The sequence below is a fragment of the Lepidochelys kempii genome, chromosome 13 (genome assembly GCF_965140285.1).
Source record: "Lepidochelys kempii isolate rLepKem1 chromosome 13, rLepKem1.hap1, whole genome shotgun sequence".
Classification (NCBI taxonomy): Eukaryota; Metazoa; Chordata; order Testudines; family Cheloniidae; genus Lepidochelys; species Lepidochelys kempii.
In genome coordinates, this window is record NC_136392.1 from 20,519,805 (window position 1) to 20,539,998 (window position 20,194).

At 48.3% G+C, this 20,194-nt stretch overlaps 1 protein-coding gene across 1 annotated transcript in view; it reads right to left on the minus strand.

Moving 5' to 3' along the window:
• Positions 1-7,446: 7,446 nt before the first annotated feature.
• The window catches only part of MATN4 (matrilin 4), a 29,106-nt gene continuing 16,358 nt past the window's right edge, over positions 7,447-20,194 (minus strand). Inside the window, exons 3-11 of the mRNA XM_073309027.2 lie at positions 18,847-19,416; positions 16,729-16,851; positions 16,200-16,322; positions 15,392-15,514; positions 14,640-14,762; positions 13,194-13,607; positions 12,544-12,696; positions 10,346-10,450; positions 7,447-9,606 (exon numbers count right to left, since the gene is read on the minus strand). Of these exons, the coding sequence (XP_073165128.2) occupies positions 9,548-9,606; positions 10,346-10,450; positions 12,544-12,696; positions 13,194-13,607; positions 14,640-14,762; positions 15,392-15,514; positions 16,200-16,322; positions 16,729-16,851; positions 18,847-19,416 (1,793 nt within the window). The 3' untranslated portion in view covers positions 7,447-9,547. The remainder of the gene's footprint in view (positions 9,607-10,345; positions 10,451-12,543; positions 12,697-13,193; positions 13,608-14,639; positions 14,763-15,391; positions 15,515-16,199; positions 16,323-16,728; positions 16,852-18,846; positions 19,417-20,194) is intronic.

Genomic DNA, 20,194 nt, shown 5'->3' on the forward strand with positions numbered 1-20,194 from the left:
GGAATATGAGGAAACAGCTAAGGCTCTAAGATGTCTTCTTCTCTACAGTCAAAAACACTCTCATGAGATCCTTATTCTATGCGACATTCTCAAATAATATAAGATATAAATCTTTGGGTCTATAAGAAGAGGCAGGTTCTTATTACTGGTCTTATCTGAATATATCTCAGAAGTTTAATCAACTCTTCCTCAGGTATACCTAAAACTTTTCATGCTATTAATTTAATTGGGTCTCCTGAATTTGACCCTCTGGTCTCTTCTATTAGACCCACCAGCTTTATCATTCCCCATCCCAAAATGGTGCTATTTTTTATGGGGGCCTTGAGATAGAATTCAAAGAGGATCCCCCCGACACACACACACACACTTACTTTATGCTCACCATCTCCCATGCAGACGACTCATCAAAATAACGTAGTATTTGGAGACTAATCAAATTCTTACAATGAAGCTATTGGGACCATTTCTTATATTTAACTAGATTTTCCGATTTCTTTTCCCCCAGCCAGGGAGAGTTTTTGCCAGAACAATTTTTGTATTTTATCCTGGAATTTATCTGGGAAGAAAAATAAGATGAATAATACAGAGCTTTTTTTTTTAATTTTTGGAAACTTTTGTTTTGATTTTTTGACAAGAAACATGGTTAGCTGAGTCTGAATTTATAATCTTTCCTGGTTTTCAATCTTTTCTCCAAGGAGGCAGTCAATTGTCAAAAGGGGCCATATAGCAGGAGGATTTGCCACCGTGGTTTCTTTATGCCTGAAATCCTTTGGAATCAAAGTGGCAGGGCCTTCAGGCTATATTGTAATTTTTTCCCCTGAGCTCCACTTTTTAGTATTAAATGTTTATTTTCCCCCCATATCCTCCCCATTTTATTCTGAGTCATTGTGGGAGCTCCTGGACAAGCAATTTGTTATGGTAGGTCTTCAACTCCCAATGGCTCATCTAATTATTTTGGGAGATTTTAATGCTCGACTAAGTCCTCCAACATAGTCAGTAGCAAGGGAAGAAATCATTGAGGAGATTTATTAACTTTCTCTTCGAAACTCTAGAAACCAAGTGGTTAACATCTCTGGACAAAAATTAAAGGCTTTATTAAATAAACTTAACCGGATACCTGTAAATGGAAGAAGTGTGGGGGATAGAGAAGGACATCTTTCCTGTATTTCATCAACTGGTGTAGTATTACTGATTATACAATTATCCCTAAAATTAATTGGCCCTTCTATATGGATTTCTCTATACTTTTCTCTCCCAGATAGTGACCACCAACTCGCTATTATTATGAATGATGTTCCCTTTTTAGAGAGGATTTTATTTCCAATGGGTGAAGATGCCTTAATTATCTCTTTGGAACAATGTGGCTGTAAAAGACTTGGGTTGCCAACCCTTCAGGATTGTCCTGGAGTCTCCAGGAATTAAAGATTATGTCACGTGATAAAATCTCCAGGAATATGTCCAGCCAAAACTGGCAACCCTATAAAAGACCAAAATGGACCCCGGCCATTTGTGACAAATTATCTAGGAGATTGGAGGACTCAGATGTTAGATTTCTCAGATATGTAATTATTAAGACAGAGAATTCCTCTCAAATTTGTGAATCATATGAGTTGTTGGTAAAGTCCTTTCAAACACTTGTCTCCAAACAAATTGATTTTGGTTTTAATTATCCAAAAAATGCTTCCAAAGATAAATGCATCTGGCTTGATGCAAGCCCCCTCTGGCATGTATAGTTAAGAGGGTAAGATGCAATTCCTCTCCCAATTTACTTCAGAATTTAGTAGCTGCCAGAAGAAGATACAAAGGTTTATTATATCATAAAAACCAAGAATACTTGTGGAAGGATTTCGAAGCAGCAGCTAAAACGAGAAATTATTCCATGTTTTGGAAGACGGTGGATTGGGTTTTGGTAGATATATTCCAATTGAGGAACTCCATACTAAAGATGAAGCCTGGATAGCACATTTTGGCCAGATCTTTAATGATTCTCCCCAACCAAGTTTTTTAATCTAATTCTACCATAGCTGATGCAATGAAAAAGCGTCTCTTTGATCTACCACTTTGGGCTTCAGCAAGGGACAGCGAAGTGCAGTCATTTATTTTAGCCCAACAATGGAAAATAGCTCCAGGGAAAGGTTTTCTCCCAGCTGAAGTTTTTCAGGAGAGTCTTGATCGGTGGTGTCCAATCTTTGTTAAATTATTCACTGTCATTAATCATACTGGATGGATTCCATCTGGCTGGAAGTCTAGTATCATAGTTCCCATTATTAAAAAAAAAAGGGGCGGCGGGCAGGGACAAAAAATATCCTGTTTCATATAGACCTATTAGTTTGTTAGAAGTGGCAGGGAAAATTTATTCCAGATTTTTACTATATAAACTTGAAATAAGGGCTTTAGAGGTTAATTTATTACATGAAGAGCAGTCTGGCCTGAGGGCTGGTAAAGCTACAATTCGTAATTGTTTTGTTTTATCCTATATGATTTATAAATATACTGTGTTTGGGGGCACTAGATTGTATGCTGCTTTCATAGCTCTAAAGATGACATTTGATTCTAGTAATTGAGACAAACTTTGGGCAAAATTAAAAAGGATGGGTATCAATATAAGACTTTTGTATATTTCGGGTGCTCTACAGCCGGGCAATATGGTTAGGGTAAAAACTAAAGTCAAAGGAGAATGTATGAACGTTTCCCCTACTTCTAGGGGCATATGCCAGCCTAGTGCCTCTTCTTTTTAATATATATATTAATGATGTGATTGTGCTATTAAAGGAAGATAATTTCTCTCCACTGCAAATTAAGGGTAGCTCTATGCCAATGTTATTGTACGCTAATGATATAGTTGTTTTATCGCAAATTCCAAGAGGCCTCTGCCAATTACTATTACATTTTTCTTCTTCTTGTAATTCTCAAGACCTGGGTCTCAATAAGGCCGAGGTCATGATTTTGGGAAAGAACCCTCGAAAAATTGATTGGAAGTTAGAAGGCCACCTTGTAGAACAAGTCTCTGCTTTTAGTTATTTAGGAATAAAGTTTAACTATTGGGCTGTTGGTTCACTTATCATAAAGACTTAAACAAAAGGTCCTTAGCTTTGCTCAAGGTGGTACTCTGTTTTACCCACTCATAGGGGAGGAAGAGAGTTCCCTCAGCACTAAGAATTTGTAATGCTGAAGTCATATCACAGGGCCGAAGTTTGGTTGAGAGGCCAAATTTCAGCTTTAGCGATCACTCAAAGTAATTTTTTTGAAGAGACTTTTAATTCGCCCAAAATCAACACCAGCCTCATTTTTACACGCCAAGGTGGGTCTTTTTTCTGAGCATAGGAGAGCTTGTATTGCCTTTCTTAAATGTTGGTCTATGTACTTTTCCAGATTATAGATTGCCCCATCTTTGCCTTCAGGAAATGGAGGAACAATCTGTGTACTCCTTATTTCCATAGTATAAGACCCTCCAATTTATTATAGGCTTTGGTGGTATTTGCTTCTGAGCATGCATATTTTGCTTTGTTGCCTGCAAGGCGTCTTTGGTTTGGCTGATAGAATATCTGTGGTTTTCTTCTGAAAACAAAAGCCCTGTGGGGGTTAAAGCAGGGAACAGAATGGATGTGTCTCCTAAACTCAGAAACTCTTAGTTATGGTGACAAGAGCCAGCTGCAGGAGTTCACACTTCCCAGTTACATAGCAGATGACACAGGAGCTAGGGAAGGGGCAAGGGAACAGTGCAATATGCATTTGGCTGGATTATGAGTTGGAGCACAGCCTAGTGGGTAAAGCAGATTCTTGTTCTATTCCTGACACCTCCAGTGCCCACTGCATGGCATTGAGAAGTCATTTCCACTGTCCGCACCTCAGTTTCCTCATCTGTAAAATGGGGTAATGATATTGACCGCCTAGACAGCGGGCTTGTGAGAACAGATTCAATAATGGCTGCAAAGTGCTTTGAGATCCTAGGCTGCAGGGTCCCAGAGTGAGGCCCCGTGTTCATGGCCAGCTGAGGTCATTGTGGCCATTCCCTGGTGCCCCTGTGCCCGACAGCAGCCTGGACTCACAGCCCAGGGGGAAGGGACGAGGCAGCAAAGGATACCGAGCCGCTCGGCCTGCCTCACGGTGGCAGAGAGTCACAGTTCCCCGCAGAGACCCCCATACCCTCTCCCTCACGCAGAATGCGCGGCACTGGTGCATTCGGCTCTGTGAATACGGCCCCTGCCTAAGGACACTGCAGTGCTCACTGGGTGTGCGGGAACCGACCCGCTCTTACCTGCTGTCATGGGCAGTGGGTGAAGCTGCCGCTTGGGGAGGCTAGCTCCCCAGCCCACCTCTTCTGCCTGTGGCCCCGCCCATACTCCACCCCTGCTCCGCCCCAGGCCCCACCCCCACTCTGCCCAGGCCCCGCCCTCTCCCTCCTCTCTTCCCTCCCCCCTCCATCACCCTCTACCAGCCAAATCCCTGAACCCAAATGAAGCAAATGACATTTGAAAAAAACACTCTTCTGCAATTTCTTTCTAAAGAAAATGGAGCATGTTTTCCACTGCATGCCAGAAGGTGAAGACTGGACATGCAGAAGGTACCTAATTAAAAGCACTAAACTTGGGAATAAAAAATGTCAGGCATGGGTTTTTTGATATGCCCTGAAGTTTGTTAGAGATTTATTTGCAAAAACTTTGTAGTAAGGGCAAGTCAGCTGCCCTGCTGACTACAACATTAAATGTTATGGAATACATGATGCAGCTCTTCTCTGTTTTACATTTCCTTAATCAGAATTCCTGAGCATCCGATGAAGTGAGCTGTAGCTCAGGAAAGCTGATGCTCAAATAAATTGGTTAGTCTCTAAGGTGCCACAAGTACTCCTTTTCTTTCTGCGAATACAGACTAACACGGCTGTTACTCTGAAACCTGAGCTGATTTTATATTTTAAATGTACTCTTAAGCCTTCATAAAGTAATCATTCCAGATTACTACATATTTAACTCACTGAAACAAAGACATTATTTTAAATTAATCAGTCACGGAGGTTTAGTGTGTTCATAACAATGTTCACTGCTTTTAGAAAAAGGGAACAGTAAGATTACTTTGTGTGAACTCCATAACAATAGACATGTTCATGAAACTTCACCAACTTCAAAAAATATGTTTCCAAAGATTTTAGGCATAACAAAGGATGTTTTATCTTACTAGGGTACTGATTTTGTTAGAGGTTTCTCTTAAAACTCTTTCATCAAATAGTCAGAAGTAAAGAAAGGGAAACTCGTCTGTCCAGCTATCTGGCAGGAAAGGGGTGTTGTCCCTTTAAGGGCTCTCCAAGGATTTTTTAGAGATGTGATTTGTATCATCTGCAGCAACACACTAATGAAATATTTTTAAAGCAAATTTTAAGTTAAGGTCCTGTAGACTGACACGTTCTGTGTAAATATTACAGTAATGCACAACTGCCTTTTGTCAGTAAATTCAGAAACTGACAGTATATACCTGGGGGTTGGCAAATGCCTGATAAATGGCTTCATTACCACTTGAATGGCTGTTTAACAGTTTGTGTTGTGCCAGTCTGGCAGGCTGCAAGCCTCTTTCACTTTTAAGAGTAGCAGCCGTGTTAGTCTGTATTCGCAAAAAGAAAAGGAGTACTTGTGGCACCTTAGAGACTAACCAATTTATTTGAGCATAAGCTTTTGTGAGCTACAGCTCACTTCATCGGATCCCCTCCGGAGTAAAAGTCACCAGACTGCAGCAGCCAGCTTTGGGAGCCTGCAGGAAGGGTTAGAACAGGGATAGGAAGGGGCCGAAGGGTGGACACTCAGACCCAGGGTTGCCCCAAATTTACAGGTGCCCTACGCAGCCTTGTATCCTACCTATACCTAAAGACGGCCCTGCTTCCATCCTTGTCCTGATTCGGGGTTGATGTGTTCCTGTACCATCTCCCAGGAATGTGTTTACATGAACAGCCAGTGCCTAGGACTTAAGTGTGCCTGTGGTTTACCAATGCTAGCTGTGTTTTTTGCCAAGTTCCTGTACCGGTCAGTGAACGTGTAGGCAAGCATCTGCATTATGACAGGGCCTGACTTTGGTTCATAGCATGGCTCTTGCTGACTTTGGTTCAGGCTCCAGGCCTTGCACAAGGCCCCATGCTCCAGGCTGTCTCTCTACTACCGCTTTAATCTAGCTAGCATGGCTAAAAAGAGCAGGGAAGACACAGTGGCATAGACTTCAGCATAGGCTGGCAATAGGAGGCCACACTCAGGATCCTAAGCGGGTTTGGGCAGCCAGTGCTGAAGCCCATGTCGCTGCGTCTTCGCTGCTCCTTTTAACCACACTCACTCGACGGAAGCTAGCGGGGGTATGCCCGCTCCTGCTGCAATCACCCCCCTGATGGCAGAGGGCGTCACTGCTTCTGGAGTAAGGTACTGCTCGGTGTAAGCATATCCGAATCAGGCCCTTTACCACTTACAATCCACCACTGCTGATGAGAGGGGGCTAGATGCTGCCAGTCCTGCTCACTCAGACTTTCTCCACAAGTTGTTCCTTTGATGTCTCCGCAGGAAGGAGGCACTAGCTCTGAGTCAGGGCAGCAGTGACACTCACCAGTAAGCATTTATTTCTCCTGAGGAGCTCAAACTGCTGCAAGTAGCATTTATGGCCAAGGAAAACTCCATCTTCCCCTGTGCCCACAGGGGTGAGCCCATCAGCAGTGTTATTATTGCTAGGGGGAGAGGAGCCCTGCAACGTGCACGTGTGCTTAACGGGCGTCACTGGCATTGCTGTGTCGAGTTCGCCCTTCCTGTTGTTTGTTACTCCGCCTGGCCTGGCCTAGCCTGGGTAAGATCTTTAGGGCAGGGTCTATGTCCCCCCTTCAGCTTGTTCCATGAAGTCACTAGCACAGTGCTGGGTGCTGCTGAAACACTCACCATGAGTGCAGAGCACTGGTTATTATTTTAATAAGTAAGAAGACTTTGCACTGATACAGCCTTCCTTCTGAGCACTGGCTATCGTCTGCACTAGTGACCCAGCTTTGATTCTTATATCCACTCGTTCCAGCTGGGGGGCCCTGCAGGACTGGCTGCATGTGGGCAGCTCACCCCATCACTGCCAGTGCTGTATGGAAACTCCCTGCCGGTTCGGCACATGAACTCCAGTCCCACTCAGTCCTTCCCCTGGAAGTGCACGTACGGCTGTATCAGGAACACCCCCTTCCCAAGCCCTAGTGAGTCAGCAGCACAGAGGGATGCTGGCAGCACAGCGGACCCCTCGCTCACACGCACAGTATCTGGAGCTGCGTACACATCAGGGCCAAATCTGACATCTGGGGGAAAGCGGCGGAAGGTTGGTGTCATGCTTTGTGCTGGGATTTGCACCCTGTGTTGCTCCGCCTATGCATTTAGTGTCCGCTCACGGGGCCGACGCTTGTAACAAAACGATCGTGAGACTAAGACAACATTCAAAGCCTGATGGGATCTGGAAAATGTCTCTTTATTGATGGGAGTCAGTGCCAGGTAACAGTAGCCTCCATAACAGATTCAGATCCCCCAAGAAAGAGGAGGCTTTGATGCACTCACGCTGCAGAACAGACGGCAGCATAGGTGCTCTGGGGCCGTGAGTGCCTTGGTATGTGGTGGCCATTTAAATAAGGCTCAGTCGGGAATGGGAGGGTCCAGGCCCATTTTCATGCCCAGCACTCCACTGACCACACCCCACTGTTCGACTGGCAGAGCACACTCCCCAGATTACAGGGGGACAGTGCTGCTGTGCTGAAAGTGTGGGATGGGGCTAGGGTTTGGGAGATCACCCCTTGTCACATATAAGTACGGCTTTCATTGCATCACAATGGATAGGGACTAATGGGGGGCAGATTCTCCAATCTCCTCTCTGACCCCCATATAAAATTCAGCCTTCATTATAACACACTTCAAGCACAACAATCCCTGGCTGTCACAGCCGTTGGAGATGGAAAAGACCTACTAGATCACCAGTCTCATCGCAAGGAGCTACTACAGGACAATCTAGTAAGGAAGACAACCTTTAATGCTGTTACATCTGTGGTGCATTCCTGCACAGACTTCGGAGCAAGACTTTTCCACAGGGTCAGCTTGCAAGGCTGCACCCCAATTATTATTTATTGGGCCCAGAGTTAAGAGCCCGTGGACCACATCTTCCGCTGGGGGTTAACTGGCATAGTTCCATTGACGTAGCTGATTTATACCAGCTGACTCCGGTGACATATAACATCGGTGATGAGCTGTCCTTGAGGGCCTGGATCCATTATGCAATATTAACGGACGGAGGAGTCCATTTCAAGAAGGGGACAGGCATCAAAAAGAAAGGAGTCAGGGATAATCGCACTGTCGCAATCCCATGGTGATTTTCCATCAAATGGAGCTGCCATCACTTGAGGCACTTTCTGCAACATATCACGTGTAACCTTTAAAGCAGAGATTTTACACCAGCCAGTTCTTTCTCCTGGTAGAGGAGTAATAATGGCCCAATGACTGGTTGGCTGAGAGCAGGTTGTCCTGGCTTTGTGAAAGCTGGAGTCGCATGAACTGAATGTGACCTGATGCAGAGATGCCTGTGCAGACTTTATTTTCCAAGGTTCTCAGTGAAGAGGAGAGAGAAATGTCATAAAAATCTTCAGCGTGTTTATTGTCAGGATAGGGATTTATATATATATATGTATGTATAAAGGTGTTTAAAAATAGTACTATCCTGCTTTCATAATTAAAGATATATACACATATATATTCATAGATTTTTTTTTGCTATTTGATAAAAAAAGATAACGACAAATTCTGCAACAATTCTGCCAAAATCAGGGTGAAAGGGGGTTTGATGAGGAATATCCCAGTTGTGTTTGATCCTCTTTTCTGTCTGATGATTTATCCTGGCCTTTTTCCCCCTCCCCCTCTAATTGAAATCAAATATTACATTTAAATTCCTGTGCAATTAAAGCAAAAAATTTCAGAGACAAAGAGGTTGCTGCAGGTGCTCTCATTTCACAGTCAGGATTAGCAGGGCAGCTGAGGAAGTATCTCTAATGGGATGGGGGTAGAAAGTACTGTATATTGGAAGTATATTGGAAGATTGCCATAGTGCCTTCCCCCACCTACACAGAGTCTAGTTACAGCTGAGCCAGAGCTGAGCTGCGTGAAGCATTCAGGATGGAATCACCTGCTTTGCAAAGCATCTCGCTGCCTGATGGAAGCTCTCAGCTGTGCACATGGGCCTCATTGGAGAAACCAGTGGCCAGCTACAGTCGATTAATGGCAAGTGTGTTAGAAAATGCTGATTGTCCCGATGCCCATCTCCTTTCTGAAGCTCCAAACTGACCCCATTCGTCACACCTCAGCCCGACCCCGTTAGGCCAGAGGAATGGAACAGCCTCGAAGGCTGCATGCACTCATTTTCGGAACAGGGTTTTTTTTTACCCTCTGAGTCCCCATCAGGGTTTTGCGATATAAGAACAAACAACGACCCTTTACAATACTCTAGGAATAACAATGACATGTAACTACGGTACGGTTCCGCCTCCCGAGTCCAAGTGGTGCCTGGCCATCTGCAGGGATCATTTCTTGTTGGCGATCTGGTTTTCCAAGTCTTCAAGTCGGGCCGTCATCTGAGCGAGTGGTTGTGTTAAGGAAGCTGACGCAGAAACGAGACCGCGTGGCCTGCTGGTGAGAAGAAGGCTGGGGGGCTTAACATCAGGTGAAGAGGGTTTCAGCCCAACAACATAGGGCTAATAACTAACTGCGTGAATATTTCACCCACACTAAATGAAGAGAGTCCCCTGTGTGTCTGCTGGAGACACCACTTTCCTGGGACAGAGAGCTGGGATAATCTTCCCCAAAACAGCTTTTGGACAGCCACAAACATGAGCCTGCCCTGGCTTTGCACTCTTTTCCCCCTTCCTATAGGCACCAAACAGACCCAAAGATCCCCTTTACTCTTCTGCTCACCCCGCGTTGCAGTAACCTTGTCCCTCCAGCAGGTGGAAGCTGGATACAGCTCTGTTAATCCCATTGACACAGACACAACTGCCATTTAGGGCAAGCATTTGGCACTCGTTACTATTCAATTGCTAAGGCACTTGGGAGCCCCTTGCTCTTCCTAAAGGACAACAGGGAGCACAAGTGAAGTGGAACTCAGCTCTGCTAGCCGTCACTGCCTGGTCAACATCATAAACGCCATGGGCCAACTCTGCTATGGCAGGCAGTGCAGCCCACAAAACTCCACTGGCTGAATTACACAGAGGAAAAATCAAGGCAGACACAATCCTTAGAGGAGCTGGAACAAACCAAGCTCCATTTGGATCCTGCACTGACTGCCGCTCAATACAGGCCCCTCTGGTGACCCAAAAGGATATGTTTCTCTGTCAGGTTTTCCAGGATGGCCACAGTGTTTGACTGGAACTGCACAAGGGCCTCACACTCACACGGGCTCCGGATCTCAGTCTCCCCTTTGCCCTCCTCTGAAAAACAAAAGAGTTTAAACAGCATCAGGAACCCGCTGTCCTTCTACGGCACCTTCTGAAAGTCCTTGATGAGCATTACCCACAGCTCTTCCAGGAGATAGGCAGTTACTTTCCCTGTGTTAAAGATGGGGGAGTTTGGAAGTGACGTGCCCAAAGATATTCAGGCGCTCAGCAACAGGACCATGCACTGCTTCAGACTAGGGACCAAGTGGCTAGGCAGCAGTTCTGCAGAAAAGGACCTAGGGGGTTACGGTGGACAAGAAGCTGGACATGAGTCAGTGTATCCTTGTTGCCAAGAAGGCTAATGGCATTTTGGGCTGTATAAGTAGGAGCATTGCCAGCAGATCAAGGGATGTGATCATTCTCTTCTATTTGGCATTGGTGAGACCTCATCTGGAGTACTGTGTCCAGTTTAGGGCCCCATACTACAAGAAGGATGTGGAAAAATTGGAAAGAGTCCAGCGAAGGGCAACAAAAATGATTAGGGGGCTGGAGCACATGACTTATGAGGAGAGGCTGAGGGAACTGGGATTATTTAGTCTGCAGAAGAGAAGAATGAGGGGGGATTTGATCGCTGCTTTCAACTACCTGAAAGGGGGTTCCAAAGAGGATGGATCTAGACTGTTGTTCTCAGTGGTACCAGATGATAGAACAAGGAGTAATGGTCTCAAGTTGCAGTGGGGGAGGTTTAGGTTGGATATTAGGAAAAACTTTTCCACTAGGAAGGTGGTAAAGCACTGGAATGGGTTACCTCGGGAGGTGGTGGAATATCCTTCCTTAGAGGTTTTTAAGGTCAGGCTTAACAAAGCCCTGGCTGGGATGATTTAGTTGGGGATTAGGTCCTGATTTGAGCAGGGGTTTGGACTAGATGACCTCCTGAGGTTCCTTCCAGTCCTGATATTCTAGGATTCTATGAATAGGAGAGAAAATGTAGCAGAACCCAGGAGTCCTGACTCTCAGCCCTCTGCTTTACCCACTAAGCCAGCCTTCCGCTTTCCTCAGACCAATCAGTTTGGATGGAATATTCCATATTGGGAGAAAACACCAACCCGTGGGGGTGTTATTCTTGCTGATCCCCACGTACACCTCCCATGCACATCAATGGGGGCTACATTGGCTAATGAAGGGAACAGAGCATGTTAACAAGGGCTACCCATGTGCAGTGATGAGGGAATAGATCTCTTTGGTTTTGACATCACAGTTCACTCTTCTTTTAAAATGCCCAGCAGAGCCCCTCACTGCCCTTCTGCCCTGTGATTTTATCACATCACTCTCTGCAGTAAGCTCTCGAGCCAGGCATTTCTAAGTCCCAGATAATTCTCCTAACACTGTATCTCCGCTTATCTAATAAAAACCCAACAGGCTTATCACAGGGAACATGTAACGTCAAACAGTCCTGGACAATACGGCTCCTATTTTCAGATTCTCCAGATTCTGCAAGCTTCCGGGCAGAGCATCCGCAGCAGATAAACATAAAAACGCACCGGTCGGGGCACATTGCTCTGTTGCTAACTAGGGAAGACTTGGATCCTGAATGTCACAGACGCCACCATTCGGCCTCTGAATTCCTGCCTGCAAGTGCTTTGCATTAAGGAGAGACACCCTATGCTACAGGCACTTCCATGAAGCCTCCCTAACTCAATCAGTCCCATATTTTGTTGCTTGGCTACAGACAGGTCTGTACAGAATAAACTGAGTTGTTTCTTTTTATCCCAACTAGAGGCAGCAGAGGAGGAGTGTCTGAGCTTTTCTGCAATATAAATATTAAGTAATAATCAAGATCAGACAGGAAAACAAGGCTGAAGGGCCTGGCCCAGCTAGAGTTGCCACCAGTCTGGTTTTTACCCAGACAGTCGGGGTTTTAGCTGGTGTGTCCAGGTGCCATTTGACACGTCCTGATGTCCAGTTTTTTTGATCTGGGGGCGAACAGTGGCAGGGCCTTGGGGGAAGAGGCAAAGAAGGGGCGGCGTCTCGAGGGAAGAAGTGGAGAAGGGGCGGGGCCTTGGGGTTCCAGTTACCAGCCATTAGAAAGGTGGCCACCCTAGGCCCAGCCCGGGTGAAGCCACTACACAGGCCCTGCCAGCACCTACCTGGGCAGATGTTAACTTTGAGGTTGTCGGCTATCTGAGTCACGGTGCTAAAATCCGCAGAGTACGAGAAATGTTGTCCCGCCGGCTCAGAGGCAATTTCTCTCAGCTCCTCTTCAACAGCTTTTCCAACCCCAACCGCGAACATGGTGATCCCTGCGCAATGGAGCGAAGGGTGGTTCTGTACAAGCTGAACATGCTCGACGGGCATCCTGGACTCGGTCGCCCCAGAACATGCCCACAAGGCAGGACCATCCTAGGATGACATCAGGTGGGCCAGTGCTGCCACGATGCTAGTAACCGTAGTGCCCTGAGTGCTTCGAGAAGCATCCTTTGAATGTTGCAGCCACATGGATGGGCCAGGTAACTGGGGCTAAATGCAAGGGCTTGGTCTGGGTGTCCAGCCCCTCACTTTCTCTGCCTCAGTTATAAGCTAATAAGTGTATTATCCTGTTGAGAGTCAGCAGGCTATACTTATCAGGGACCGGAAGGGTCAATGTGCCAGACGGCGAGAGGCCATGAGCTTCTGCATGCTTCAGGCACCCAGGGACCACCAGCTGTGCGCAGTGAGGGGCAAATGTGGAAAACTGGCCTGGAATGCTGGGTGCATGAAGAGCATCCCCTGAATCACCTCTTTCCCATTGCACGCTCACCTGATTCCTTTGCTTTCCTGGCCCATTCGGAGATATCATCCTGAGAGCGTCCATCGGTGAAGACCAGCCCAATTCTGGGAATGTTCTGGGAGAGGGGCCTGGCACCTTCGGCCTCTGAGAAGCTGTGCTCTAGCATGTGCTTGAGGGCCAGGCCGGTCATGGTGCCCTTCTCCATATACTCCACCTTCAACACCGCCTTCTTGATGTCTTCTGCCGTCTGGTACTGGTTGAGTGGGAACTCGGTGCGCACACGGCTGGAATACTGGACCAGCCCCACCCGCGTGCCGTGGGGTGACACATCCAGGAAATCCACAATCTGGTTCACGAACTGCTTCACCAGCTCAAAGTTCTGAGGCCGGACGCTCTTGGAGCCATCAATCACCAACACCAGGTCGACATGGCCGCTCTTGCACTCTGCACCAAAGGAAGAGGTGAAAGGTTAGACCGCACCAGCCCTGCCTCCCGAGGACACCAAGGGGGAGCTTGCAGCGAGCAGATGCCAGGGGCCGGGGGAGCAGAGTCAATGGGCTCTGGGACTCAGTAGGGATTCTTCCCCCTGCATTCACTGCTGAGCTATATGTGCTGGCTGTAGCTGATGCAAGAAAGCAGGACACAGAGCTCTTCTTCAGGTCTGGGTAAGCTGGAAAGCTTGTCTCTCTAACCAACAGAAGTTGGCCCAGTAAAAGATATCACCTCGCCCCCCCCTTGTCTCTCTAATATCCTGAGACAGCTACAACACTGCACACAGGGCTGAGAATTCCACTCCGACCCTCCGCCCTGACCCCAGACATTCTTGGGCACCCTTCTCAAAGCCCCCCCAAATTCCCACCCCCAAGAACTCCCTCTGAGGGCCCTGTGCTTCCCTTTCACATCCCTTGCCAATCTCTCACACGTACACCTTGCACTGTTTCTTCTGTTCCTCTGGCCAAGGAGGACCAGATGGTACCCTAATGCTTCCATTCACAGCTGGTCATCACTTCTCCTTAATCAGCCAGAGGCCACTCTACTGAGTACAGCAGAACCTGCCTTCTCTCCTCCCAGGGGTCCGCCTTAGGTTCTCTAGCACATTCACCCCCTTGTGCCTCACATCCCCCAGTCCTCTCCTGGTTCATGACCAACCCTGCCAGTCACAGGGCTGTATTGTTACACAGCAGTTTACTTAGTGGTGAGCTGCCTACTGTATTTTCTAACCAGAGGACCTGGAACTCCTGTCTCTGTTTGGGTTTTGGATGTGCCAGTAGCCAAGAGAGATCTGGAACAAAATCCCAAGATCAAGCACTCCTGAACCTTAGGGTGGTTTGAAATTCCCACCTGGATCCAGATTCAATTTCACATCTCGAGCTGCCCAGCTCTCATTGGGAGCACCTAGGATCTAGGTGCCAGTTGCTACAGACTGAAGTCCATACATTAAGGGCACTGCCTGCAGGCCGTGTCCCAGATACTCACTATTGCATGTCTTTCCATCAGCATGGAGCTGCTGTCCCTCTGGGCAAATGCAGTGGTAAGAGCCAGGGGTGCTGACACATTTAAACTCACAGCCATGATCTATCCCATTGCAAATGTCACTGGCTAAAACACAAACCAAAGGGACAAACACACCATGTTACAGGGCATGTCATTTCCTTTGTGATTACCAAGGAAGTGCCATGCACAGAACATCCCTTTCTCAGATGGGAACTCAGTGGAGCTGTAGAGATGAGGCTGATACACCCACACGGACCAATGGGAGATGCACGAGCAATCACTAACTTGCCGTGAGGTCTGTCCCTCTTTGCAGATCCTGGGCTGTTCAGCTGCATGGTCTGCACTTGTTCAACCCAGTGGCACTTGGGTTTGTGCACCCCACACCTTGGGGCATTCAGAAGTGGGACCGAAGTTTGCAGGAATTCATTCCTCTTAGGGCTGTAAAGGAATCAGAAGTGCCACCAGCAACACATCTATACCTCCTGGTGTGACCTCAGGGAACGCCCTGGTAAAACCTCCCCAATTCTCCCGGTGTGCCCTCTAATGTGCTGGAAGGGCATTCTGGGTCCTGACATGCAAATGAGCACATCAACCGAAAGGACATCATTATGGTGAGACGTGCTTGGATTCTAAGGCTAGCAGCCAAACCCAGAGCTGTATAGTACACTGTGGCCTGCCTGTGCTCTCTGGAGTGATGGTGCCCTCTGGAGCAGAGATGCTGACGCAGCACTCACCCTGGCACGCCTTGCCGTCGGCCTGCAGAGTGAAGCCATCGTTACAGCGGCAGTAATATCCGTTCGGGATGCTCACGCACGTGTGCTGGCAGCTGTGGTTTCCAAAGTTGCAGTAATTAATCACTGGAAAGAGGAGACGACACACAGGAGTGAGGGACATCAGCCATTCACAGCTCACCTGTGACCCTTGCAAAGAGCTCGAGGGCTAACTGGCCAGCTGGCCCTGTCCCCGAGGTAGGCTGCACTGGTCTTTTATCAGCTCCTTGCTGCCACTTGTCCTTAGGCCCTACAAGGCTCTGGAAATACAGGGCTCCCACAGATGGCTCGATGCCAAGGTCCTGCCTCAGGATGGTGAATTAGCTCAGAGCACAGTTGGGACAGGAGAGGGGTCTACTGATAGCACACAGAAGCCATGGAGCTCCCTTCTCATCACTAATGGGGCATCTGCTGGCCTTTCAATCTGGATAAAGCATGTGTGGGCCACCACTCTGAGTTAAATCTCTCCTTGTGGACAGTGGGTGCTAGGAGCAGGTGGGCACTGTTGGGACTAGAGGCCTGTTCCAGGTTCCAGACTCTCTTTTGCCCATCTCCTGTTATGAAGGAGCCTAAGGGAACAGAGCTCTGTGGGTCTGGGAGAAGTAAGAGATCACAGATGCTGGAGAGAGCGATGGCTGGGCTCTCCACAAGGTCTGAGGGCAGCGGGACATAGAGGACATGGTGAGAAGGAGGGGAATGTCTGGGGCGATGAAGGGCAAAGGACAGAGAATGAGAAACAAGAGGAGGAGGCACAGAGGAGACAGTCACATACTGGTACAGGTCTTTTTGTCCTGGTTGAGATTGTAACCTGTCCGGCAGCGGCAGGCGTAGGACCCATGGGAGCTGACACACTGGTGCTCACAGCCATGCTTCCCATCAGCGCAGGCATCAATGGCTGCAGAGAAAAAGGAACCACCTTCTTACCCATTCCCATCTCAGCAACACAATTATCACTTCACAACAGAATGAAGGCCAATGTGCTGGCTGTTCCTATTGTTGTCTTAACTCTTAACGCAGACCTAGGCCTATGGTCAAAAAGTACTAATAACTAATTAGCACTAGTATCTATGTCCAGCACAACACCAGAAAGTTAGTCAAAATGGGAGGCAGTGTGGCCTGGTGGGTAGAACACTAGACTGGGACTCAGGAGACCTGCATTCTATTCCCTGCTCTGCCCCTGGTCTCCATGGTGACCTTCGGCAAGTCTCTCTAACCCCGTGCCTCAGATTCCCCATTTGTAAAGCAAGGATAATTATACCAGTCTCCTTTATAAATGTAGATCAAATAAAATATGCTCTTACGGGAACATGTCTTTCCATCTGCGCTGAGCTTATATCCAGGGTTACATTCACAATAGAAGGAGCCTGGGGCACTGACACAGGTGTGCTGGCAGCCATGGTCCATCTCTGTGCACATATCCACACCTGAAAGAGACAGTAGGCCATGTTGGGGATTCACTGACTCAGAACACGCGTCAGGTGATCTATCTATAAGTTCTTATATTGCCTCCATCACTGCAGTTTTGGCCTTCAGAACATCCCCTGGCAATGAGTTCCACAGGTTGACTGTGCCTTGTGTGAAGAAGTACTTCCTTAAACCAGGCTTACTTTGGTTTAGAGAGGCAGTGTGGCCTAGCAGATAAAGCACCAGTGATACAGAAGTCTGGCTTCTATTCCTGATTCTGCCACTGGCCTACTAGATGAACATGGGCAAGTCAGCTTCTTTGTGAAGTGCTTTGAGATGTACTGATGGTAGGGCTGTGTAAGAGCTGGGTATTATTAGCAGTAGCAGTTTAAGCTGAGTAGATAACGGCTTCAACTAAACTGCAATATGCTACTCTTCATTCAAAATGAGCGTCGACATGAGCATTTGCACCAGTTTAATTTAACCAGTGCATGTTTGTGTATGGACAAGGCTTCAGATTTGGCCATGGATGGGACAGCAAGCTATGGGGGCCGGACACTAGTTCACAGAGGCTTCAAGTTTCCCCCAAAGAAAAGCTGACTGTGTCCTTTTGTCCTTTCACTGAACAGTCACCTCAGAAGTTGCAATCAAGGTCACAGCAACTGGCTGCAACACAAGCTCCTGGGAAAAGTCCCCAAGGCTCAGTATCGTCTGTCGGCACAGGACGGGCAAGCAGGCACCAGCCTTTACAATTCTGAGCTGCCACAGTGCAAAGCAGCTTGCGGTGGAAACAGGTCTCCCCTCTTCAGGCCAAGGCCAATAAGGTTATTGCAAGGAAGTGATACCAGGCCAGGCTTTATTAAATACAGATGCACAGACAGTGGCATATGGCAAATGTTCAGAGTTACTGCACTGCGTGTACACACCAGGTAGCTGGGCAGGAAATCTGCCCATCCAGAACATGAGGCAAGCAAGATTCCAAACCTTGCCAAAGGCCTCTCACATTTCTGAGCTCTCTGACCCCTCCCATCCCTTCAATTTGGGGGAAGCCTGCTCTGTGTTTCTGTGATCTCACGTCCATATTATCACTCGATTTGTGCCGCTTTCCCCCAGCCTCAGCAAATGCAGCTCAGACATACTACACAGGGCAGATCTAGGTAAGCAAATGTGCTGGCTTATAAACTGTTTGGAAACAATAAGGGGAAAGGGTGAGAAAAAGAGAGAGGCTCCTGAAAGGGTCATTGTCAAGCAGTCTGGCATGAGCATTATCTCCTCATTGTCTGTAGCAGCTTCTCAGGAGCATTGCAACATTTCCCCTTCTGCGCACTACCCTTGGCAAATGTTGCTCCCCAACAGCTCAGTTCTTATACAGCTGAAGCTGACTTAGCAATGGCTGGTTTTGTTCTCTTAGGACATGGTTTGAAGGCCACTGAAGTCAGCAGAAGGAGTCCGGGATGCTGACACAGGTGTGCTAGCAGCCAGAGTCCAGGTCTGTGCATATATTCACACCTGAAAGACACAGGTCTTCACTCAAGCCTTTGTACGAACAGGTGTCGTGCAGACAGATGCTCTGTGAGCTTCCTGCACACAGACCCGCCAATGCTGACCTGGCATCAGTACCTGCTCTTCCTGTCGTGTTCCCCTCAACTGCATGGCCAATGCACCTTAGTCCTGACACTGCAGTGCCTCCAGCTATCCCAGTCCTGGGCACCAACACACAGTTCTTTAACCCCACCCTTAGAGTTCTCTCTGCTCCTCCCGGACTGGGTTTCTCCTGAGCACAGAATAAGAGCTGCTCTGAATTGTGCCACGGTTTTGTGAGTGGGGGAGACACCCCAAGCTCCCTGCACCCATGATCTCAGCAAGGCTCCAGAGGCGAAAGGCAGGAGCAGTTGCCACTCCCCACTACAACCCAGCTCATGTTTCATTCCGTCCCTCCACATCTGGGTGGTTAAACCCAGGGCCTGTCTGGTCCCACAGCAGGCTGTGCCTAGGGTTCTGCCCCCTTCACTCACCACACAGCTTGTCCTGGAACTGTTTGCCAAACTGCTGGATGAGATCGAAAGACTCCACCAGGAAGACATGCTCCTCCAGTGGGTGGGAGGCCATGGCCCGCAAAGAGTTCATGTCTGCCCGCTGGACGCCCACGGCGTAGATCTCAATGCCAGCATCCCGTGCCTGGGCCGCCACCTCCGTCACGCGGTCCTGGGGCCGCCCGTCTGTCACGATGACAGCCACACGGGGGATCTTCTTGTGCAGCGGGCGCGCTCCTTCCTGGATGGTGAAGGCCAAGTTCATGGCATACTGGATGGCTAGCCCTGTCATGGTGCCCTGGGCCAGTGGTACAATGCTGTTGATGGCCTTCTCCATGTCAGCCCGCTTGAAGAAGGTCTTGAGGGAGAAGATGTTCTGCACCTGGCTGGAGTACTGGATCACCCCCACCCGTGTGGCGTTGGGCCCCACCTCCAGATTCTGGATGATGTCGATCAGGAACCGCCGCATGGTCTCGAACTCGAAGGGGCGCACGCTGCGTGAGCTGTCGATCACAAACACAATGTCCAGGGGTCCAGTCTTACATTTCACCGCTGGAGGAGGAGAAAGCAAAGAGCTGGTTGGATCTCCCTGCCTTTCTGTGTTTGGGGAAGTGAGTGGGAGACAGAGGTGGAGGGAACATGATTTTTTCCTTCTCCTTCAGGCAACTTTACAGTCACCGCAACTGGGCCAGGCTGCATAGCGAGAGCCTCAGCAGGTGTGACAAGGGGAAGGGATGAAAGATGAGGCCTGGTGCAGCTCCTCTTATCTCTGGGAGGGGGTAACGGTTCCATGGAGACAGCAGGAGTCACAGAAGAACTGGATCAAAATACAGACCGAGTCTGGAACTCCTCTGAGCTCCATTACCACAGAGCTGGGTGAGAGGGAACCTCGGCAGAGGCTGGAGATGGATGTGCCAGACTGGGATTAAAAAGAGGGCAAGACATGCCGTCTGTCCCATTATCTGTGGCCCTAGGAAGGTTAAAACTTGCCTTTGGCTCACTGAGCCCCCAACCCCCGCCCCAGGGATGACACAGCGTCCTCGACTGCCCCAATGCCATGGGGGGCCCTGAATGAGCTCAGGGAATGATGGATTCCCAGCAGCGGCTCTCTTGCTGCATTCTGAACAGGATGGACATTCAGGTGTTAACAACAACACCCACTGCTCATGGCAGGTGGGCGGGGGCCACAATATTGGCTCATGGTTGGCAGAGACACCTGAAATCCTTCTGCTCAGTGTTTCACTCTCTCCTGATGGCTGGGGGTCTCCCCAGTGCAGCCCTCTGAGACAGACCCTCATTTCTGAAGGAAGCTCTAAGCTTTCCTGGCTGA